The 8,538-nt window shown below is 36.1% G+C and overlaps 1 protein-coding gene across 3 annotated transcripts; it reads left to right on the top strand.

The window, feature by feature from the left end:
- The first annotated feature begins 385 nt into the window (after window positions 1-385).
- LOC113310475 (G-type lectin S-receptor-like serine/threonine-protein kinase At1g11410) lies at window positions 386-4,209 on the top strand. 3 transcript variants are annotated; one of them, XM_026559165.1, is made up of 8 exons: window positions 386-684; window positions 874-1,845; window positions 2,175-2,276; window positions 2,436-2,650; window positions 2,738-2,948; window positions 3,127-3,364; window positions 3,459-3,612; window positions 3,685-4,209. In XM_026559165.1, the coding sequence occupies exons 1-8, from the start codon at window positions 504-506 to the stop codon at window positions 3,964-3,966; spliced, it is 2,355 nt and encodes a 784-aa protein (XP_026414950.1). In that variant the 5' UTR covers window positions 386-503; the 3' UTR covers window positions 3,967-4,209. The 3 variants fall into 3 exon arrangements, with proteins under 3 accessions (XP_026414950.1, XP_026414949.1, XP_026414951.1); XM_026559166.1 differs by having other exon boundaries at window positions 551-684; window positions 1,307-1,845; XM_026559164.1 differs by having other exon boundaries at window positions 386-1,845.
- Window positions 4,210-8,538: the final 4,329 nt, after the last annotated feature.

Here is an 8,538-nt window from a genome sequence, read left to right on the forward strand (position 1 = left end):
CGGACTTTAAAAGTCCGCCCCATTAAAATTTCATCAGGCGGACTTTAAAAGTCCGCCTCATTCTTTTTTTTTTATTATTTAATTAAAATTTCATCGGGCGTAATTTAAATCTCCGCCCGTTAACAAGCGTAATTTAAATTTACGCCCAGCAACAAGCGTACTTTAAATTTACGCCCGACTATATTAGAATTTGGGATTTGGTCGCGACCATATTTGGTCTGGAATTTGATCTTTGGTTGGGATTTGATCTTTTCTCCGTCCCACTATGTTACGATCTCATCCCAAATTTTTGGTTATACTCGCCCACTGTGAATGCTCTAATACTACTACGAAAATTAGCTAAAATATTCTCGTGGGGACTTTCATATATGTGTCTTCTTTTTCTTCGAGCTACCAACCACAAAAAAGTAATCCACATGACTTACTGTTTCGTTTTTATTTATTCAATGAGAAGATAAACCTTATTGTAATTGCTTTCCTGATATTTTCCTGATTACTAAAAGATGGATGCAATAAGAAATAATTCAGGGATTTTTCTCTGTGTTGTACTTTTTAGTTTTGCCATGTGCAGTAAACCCCATCATATAATTGCTGCGGATACAATTTCTTCTGGTGATTCTCTAACTGGAAATCAAACTATTATATCAAAGCGTGATAGATTTGTATTGGGTTTCTTCAGACCAGGTACGTCTCAGAATTACTATATAGGTATTTGGTACTCATACAATAGAGTCTCAGTTCAAACTGTTGTCTGGGTTGCTAACAGAGATGCACCTCTTCGTGATCCAACTTCTTCAATGTTAACACTTTTAGATGGAAACTTAGTTTTACTTAGTGGTTTTAGTAATACTCCAATTTGGTCTACTAATTTAGCTTCAAGGACTCTGAATACAACTCAAGTAGTTCTTGGCGACGATGGAAATCTTGTTTTAAGAGATGGGTCGAATCCATCAGTTGTAATTTGGCAGAGTTTTGACTATCCAGCATATACTTGGTTACCTGGTGCAAAAATTGGGTTTAATAAAAAAACTAACCAAAGCCAAACGCTTACTTCATGGAGAAGTCGAGAAGATCCAGCCATGGGACTTTACAGCTTTGAATCAGGGCCAAGTGGAACAAGTCAGTATGCTTTATACTGGAACAACTCCATAATATACTGGAACAGTGGGGAGTGGCATGAAAAATCAAAATTTTTTGTTTCGGCTCCTGAGATGAGATTAAATTACATTTTTAATTATAGTTGCGTTTCAAATGTAAATGAGAGTTATTTTACTTATTCACTTTACAACAATTCTATTATTTCTAGATTTGTTATGGATTTTACTGGACGAGTCCAGCAACTTACATGGTCACAGACAACGCAAAGGTGGGATTTGTTTTGGTCTGTACCCAAACGACCATGTGAGGCTTTTGGTAATTGTGGACCTTTTGGCTACTGCAACCAGGATACTTGGAGTTGTGAGTGTTTACCGGGTTTCGTCCCACGATCTCCTCCGGATTGGAGTCTCCAGGATTCAACTGGCGGGTGTGTTAGGAGCACGCCGTTGAAATGTAGGAGTAAAGATAGTTTCTCACCAGTGCCAGTATCAAATTTGCCTATCCCCCGGTTTGATCAACGAATGCTTACCGCTGAAATATGCAAGTCAGCTTGCGAGGATACATGTTCTTGTTATGCTTACGCTTTTGACTATGGGTGTGAATTGTGGGAGGATGGAGATATAATAAATTTAATTAATATTACATCATCTCGCACTCCACAACTTTTCTATCTCAGACGTGCAGCTACCAAAATCTACAGTCTCTCACCTGTCTCTAGCAGCCTCGAACCCGTTTCTACTTTTGAAGGTAAGTAATATGCCATGAGAAGAAGATATATACCAACAATATAGTCAACTATCACACTTTCACATGGGTTTCCTCAATACATAGATTGATATAATCTCCCTGCATCTCAGACTTAAAAACTTATATAACCAAGTGCAGAACCACGTAACATTTTAGCTACTTGCAATGTTGATAGCACATCATGAACTGACTATAAAAACTGACATCGTCTTCATCTGTGATGGCACTTAAATTACCATCCAAGGAGATCCCACCCGAGCTCCTCAAAGTTTTGTCTTACCATGTATGCCTATGTGAATTTGTGCTTACTACGTCTTCAAAATTTCCAGTCAGAAAGTCGATAGTTTGGAAGATCGTCGTACCTGTTTTCCTTTTGGTGGGAGTCTCAGGATACATTTATCTGTTCAAGAGAAATAAGGCTAATAAAAGAGGTGAAAATACTTTTTCTTTTCTTTTGGCAGGGGCTACTGCATCGTGTTAAGACGACACCGTTAATGTTGTACTCACGACTGTCACCAAGCCTAGTTGTATTTGTGGAGTAGGTTGCCTAATCATCTCTTCACTTTTTTCCTCTCTTCATGAATACCCAGGAAGTTTGAAAGGACTCCACGGCGTGCTGACTGATTTGTTGAAATTCAATCCTACATACAACGGCGTTCCAATTGCAAACATGTTTGATGATGGTAAAACAAAAGGAGAAACACAAGACTTGCAAATATTTAACCTTGCTTGTTTAGCCAATGCTACAAACAACTTTAGCTTGAAAAATAAGTTGGGAGAAGGAGGTTTTGGACCAGTTTACAAGGTAATTTTACGTGTGCTTTACTATTATAACAAAAGTGATTATTGTACATTCTTAATTGCTATATCCCCATTGGAGGATGGTTTTCAGGGTAAACTACCAAACGAGAAGGAAATAGCAGTGAAAAGATTGTCTAAAAGCTCTGGGCAGGGGATTGAAGAGTTCAAGAATGAAGTTTTGTTGATCTCAAAACTTCAACACCGTAACCTTGTAAAATTGTTGGGTTGCTGCGTTGAAGGAGAAGAATACATGTTAATATATGAGTACATGTCCAAGGGAAGCCTGGATGCATTTCTATTTGGTTTGTTTCTATTCTACCTTTCTATCAAATCTTCTTGAAGGCTGCAGGTGTAGGCCTTGCATGTGAAATATGCTGCAAATTTCTTTCAATTTAGCTCTATCCTCCAAATATTTTTACATCTCATCACGAATCAACTTTCTACTGCTGCCATTGTAAGGATGTCTGTTTTTTATGGTAGATCCAAAGAAGAAAGCACAGCTAGATTGGGATAAACGCTTCAATATTATTGGAGGGATTGCTCATGGTCTTCTTTACCTTCACCGTGATTCTCGTTTAAGAGTTATTCATAGAGATCTCAAAGTCAGTAACATTCTATTAGATGAAAACATGAACCCAAAGATATCAGACTTTGGAATGGCACGGATATTTGGTGGTGACCAAGCTATAGATAATACCAACAGGGTCGTTGGTACATTGTGAGTTCCATGTTTTCTTAATCGTGTTCTTAAATTTGAACAACACGCTTTATTTCCTCTATATTGTCTAACGTATCTTCACAATCAAATGCAGTGGTTACATGTCTCCGGAGTATATAACGAAAGGCACATTTTCGGAAAAGTCAGATGTCTTTAGTTTCGGAGTGTTGATACTAGAAATTGTTAGCAGTAAGAGTAATAACAGCTTTGATAACCCTGAACAACCCTTAGACAACCTTCTGCTTCATGTAAGTATTTACTCATTAGTATATTAGTGCGTATGGGTTATTAGTTTATAAAATTTGAAATTTGTGTTTCAGACTTGGAGACTCTGGAGTGAAGGAAAATGGTCAGAGGTTGTTGATGAGGGTTTGGGTGATTTATATTGTCCAATAGAAGTGATGAAATGTGTACATATTGGTCTGTTATGTGTTCAGAATGGTGCAATTAATAGGCCAACCATGGCTGAAGTGGATTTCATGCTCACCGGTGAAACTGATCGTCCAATTCCCAAAGAACCTCCATATACTTTCACAACATCATCAGATAAGCCAGGATCCTCAAATAACAATGTCACTTTAAGTTCGATTGAAGGTCGATAGGATGACAGATTTGTTGTTCAAACCTTGGAATATACTAGGTAACAACAGCAAAATTGTTACTTTGGAATTGCACACCATATTTTGAAACCAAGGTAGTCAGTAAACTAATGGATGCATTCAACACATATACCTCTCTATTAATGAATGATGTTAATTAGGTGTTAAGTTATTGGATTATTTGCAAAACAATGTCAAGTGTATTTTCTTTAATTCCTATTCACCTTGACCTGGATTTTCAGACAACCTCTTCACAGCTATTTATTGTCTAGATATGACTGTACCCTGAGTGACAACCACAAGATCAAAAGAAATGAATTGTAGATCCAGGGAAGGATATAAAATGATGTTGCAGTATCCTAATTTGTTTACACACTCATCACAATCCTAGCTCAGAGTACAAAGATTTGGTTTGTAAAAAATATATGATTTACATGTCTGCCATTAGTTAAAAATATCTTAGTCATTCTGTCAAGGTCGAATGCACTTAAAATGGTTGATTGTAATCAAATCAAATAAACTGTTTAAGATCAGGAAATTCCACGAAGATATCAAGGCATCTCATATATATATTATGTCAACCAGCAGCTTATATAGCCCTACCTGGTGGGCAAACTGATAATCATTCGGTGAGTGATACAGGTGCAACGCATCACATGACTTCAGATGTGAGAAACTTGACAATTCCATTCCACATGAGTATGATGGTACTGAGCAAGTTCATGTTGGTAATGGTAATGCCTTGAACATTGCCAATATTGGTAATGCCTCTTTCACATATAAATCAAGAGCATTTCTATTAAACAATATCTTTGGAGGAGTGGACATCAGCAAATCAATCAAAACACAGTCATGTCTCATCAACTTTCCCACTTTGGCACCAGCCACTAGGTCATCCTATGCTACTCACTGTTTCTAAGATTTGTCATGAGTTTTCCCTTCCTGTTTCCAATAAACAATTTGATTATTGTCACTCTTGTCACATTAGCAAGAGCAAAAAGTTACCTCCGTTTCACAAAGACAGTCCGTTTTGACTTTCTCAAAATATTAAGGAGACCATATTATTTTACTAGACTCCCTCTCATCTGAGATGCTACAAAACTTTTTGTTTCATGATTTTGGTGCATGCAAGGACAACTCGTTTTGCTTTAAAATTGGTCCAAATCGATAAAATTGTCCGCCTTAACCGCTAAAAATCGGAAATGACTTGGAATTGGAAATCACCTCGTCATATAGCTAATAGCGATTAGTCGGCAATCGGCCATGAAGAGCGATTTTAACTACCCTGGTCAAGTTCCAAGGCTGCATAATACGTTAAGATATAAAGCCATATTATTGAACAGAAAAAGAAAAGAGAAAAATACAATTAGTTCATAGACCTGAGTAAATTCATATCTGAGCTCACAGATTTAACACTTTTTATGCTATTTAAAGCGTTAAATACGTTATTATTGTAATACCTATTGTTGGACGGAATAAAAAGAGAAAGAAAAGAAAAGAGAACTTACTTGAGCATCTCTGCAAAACTCATAGCTTCATCAATTCCAAGTATGGCTTTTTAAGGCTCAAATACGAAATTATCGGATATAAGTGGAAAAAAGCAAAACGCAGTACCGTCAAATGCAATGTTAGCAATTGAGTTTCCTGTAACCATAGTGTTTCAAGTGAGCAACAAACATATATACACACCTGTGGGCAGCTATGTAGATCCTTATTTTTATTCAAAAACGCTCAAATTCATTTCGTTAAGCATGTATAAATTGTTATCAATGCTCAAACAACGTCCTGGTAGTATGGTGTTCTAAGTAATTCCTACTAATATGCAGCTACCAATAATTGCCTATTCGAGAAATCAAGACCATAACCAAGTAATTCCTACTAATATGCGGCTACCAATAATTGCCTATTTGAGAAATCAAGACCATTAACCTACAAACTGCAAACCCGCCAATACAGTTATTTTTTTCCCATAAGCTAAGACGGTTAGCCCATCCTGTTAATATACCCATTTTTTCCCATCTTCAAAGCATCAGTAAAAAAAGGTAAAAATTACACCCGACACATGCTTGAGAAAAGTTGGACTTCAATGTTTCAACTCGAGCTTTTAAAATCTTAATTCAAAGCAATAAACCATGCTTTAATTACCTACATAAAGTATGAATTAGAACTGCATTTTTTTTGTTTTGTATGCTTCATATATGAAATCTACTGAATCTCATCAAAAAGTAAAACTCGAAGCTGGCAGTTTGGTGATCTAACTCTCAACTAAGATTCATAAGAACCAATTCGGAGGTTCTGGAACCCCCCCAAATAGTGATCACCTCGTTGTTTTCAGTTCATGCAGTTTGTACCTTCATATTAAAGACATCGTCGTCACTTCGTATCGGCCATTATTGCTCTGTGTCATTCAATTACCGGGCGATACAGAGGGATAGGGAGAATTCTGGTACAGAGGATCTGCACCCGTAGACTGGAATCTAAAAAAAAAGTGAATGCCCCTGCAACTTTCAAGTTAACCCAATATATATGGAAACTGAAATGAATAACTGCCACACAAAAAAGCATGACTTAGTTACCTTTACTTGAAGCTTACTTAGCTGACTTTACGCAAGCTAACCAAGCAGCAATATAAAGTGGAACAATATTTAGTTCTCCTAGCTTGAAGCATTATACATCTGACGTGATAAGTTTTTTTAATGCAAAGAACCATATATGTAGAAATGCTAACCAAGTTCAGCTATGAACATCAGTTTTTTCCTCAATAGCATAGAGAATTCAATAATTTTTCCTTCTTCTTTCATCGAAATCAATTGACAGTGATTCAAAGTTTTCATATGAGCACACCATCGACCAAACCAATATAAAATACGCATACCTTAGTGCTACCCCACATGTGAAGATACTAATTATTAACTCGTTGGCTTCAACTCCATGAGATTCAAACTTCAGAAGGCCACATTTTGAGCACTGACACATAAACATTCTATAAAAAATAAAATAATGCCCATGATATAATTTTTCATGTTAACGATTTAAGGCAAAAAAAAAAAACATGTTTTATTTCTACCCGAGGTTCTGCAATTGTGTGATTACCTACCATTACTCCATTTATCGAGTTGAGATGGGGAAACAACATAAAAACCATTGCGGCATAACCTAAAATTTCTGGTTTGTTTTCTTGGAACTTGAACTTCCGAGGCTTCACTTCTTAGAGCTCGAGCAACGCAATTGCTGACAACACGTCCGTCAATAATATTCAATCTAAGGGTTGTATGTAATGAAGATCCGAGCAACTATGACCTGCTGCTTATAACAATCAAAAATCAAAGATTTTTCTACAGTTCCTCTCATCTTAGAAACTCCTAACATCAGTTGTATGATGTATCCCTTCACAATATTCGCTCTTCCTGATTCCGCTACCACTAACATTTTCCTTTCCATGCTTTCCGTGCCAATTCATGACCACTATTCTTTTTACCAAACACAAAGTAGTTGCTGATTAAGTGCCAAAAAACCCTAAATATTTTGGGAACACCAATATTTTTGTTACTGAATTAAAAGATCGGGAAACAAATTGCTAGTTAATTATACAACTTGTAAATATCAAAGGCAGGAGAATCAGTGTACGAAGCCATTAAACCAAGCATAGAACGAAAGCCAAAAATGATACACCTATGAGTATTATCTGCCACTGCTACTGCAAACATAGCAAGGAGCATAAAATTAGGGGCTTGCTATTAAAATTCAAACCATTAACTGAGATTATCTCTGTATTTGTCGTAAGACTTGCTTCCGATGCCACCACTACAAAGGCACTCTTATAAATTAATCAATAATTGTATAGAAGTGCGCTTACCGTCTTCATGTAGTTATTAGTGTTGGAGCAATTGTCGAAATCCTCCTGCAAAACAATCATAAAAAACAAAAAAAAAAAAAAAACGTTATGGCTGAGTCACGACCAGGTCGCTCTTTTTAAGACGTTTCGCGGCTCTGCCCAAATTGTGCAAACAGTTCTTCCATGTCGCGTCCTCCCCAGGATAAAACAGCCGATTAAATTCTCTTTCACAATCGCTCTTGCACTTGAGAGTATGTGATACTTGTACACTTCTATTCTTACTCATAATCACTAATTTTCTTTCTCTCAAAATTCTTTTTCTTTTAAACTCAAAAACATATAGAAAAAGTCTCCTTATTGTCTTCCTACCAAAAATTGATTTTTGTACTCAAGAATTTCAATAATTAATGACACTTAATTATTATAAAATTAACACCATTAACTTCCTAAATAAAAACGGTCAAGAGATTAATGACAAAATAAATTCCTTTATTAAAGACAATTATGACTATTAAAAATAATTTTAATAAGAATGGTAAATGGAAATAAATTTTATTTTAAAGAATATATTTCCAACAATCCCCCACTTATATTTTTTAAAACATTGAGCAAGATCATCTATATAGTGATGTGCATAAGTAAAGGTATATTTCGACTTTGTACCTTTACATAGTGCTAGACTCTCTAAAACTCTGACCATAAAGTGAACGTAAGTATTTGAACTCTAGGAGATAAGAAGA

Source organism: Papaver somniferum, chromosome 9, assembly GCF_003573695.1.
Source record: "Papaver somniferum cultivar HN1 chromosome 9, ASM357369v1, whole genome shotgun sequence".
NCBI classification, from domain to species: domain Eukaryota; kingdom Viridiplantae; phylum Streptophyta; class Magnoliopsida; order Ranunculales; family Papaveraceae; genus Papaver; species Papaver somniferum.

Excerpts from the sequence above, each read along its gene's own strand:
- LOC113310475 (XM_026559164.1), top strand. The coding sequence starts at position 504 with ATGGATGCAATAAGAAATAATTCAGGGATTTTTCTCTGTGTTGTACTT. Across the intron at positions 2,651-2,737 it reads GTTTTGGACCAGTTTACAAG|GGTAAACTACCAAACGAGAA; the intron begins GTAATTTTACGT and ends GATGGTTTTCAG. Across the intron at positions 3,613-3,684 it reads TAGACAACCTTCTGCTTCAT|ACTTGGAGACTCTGGAGTGA; the intron begins GTAAGTATTTAC and ends TTTGTGTTTCAG.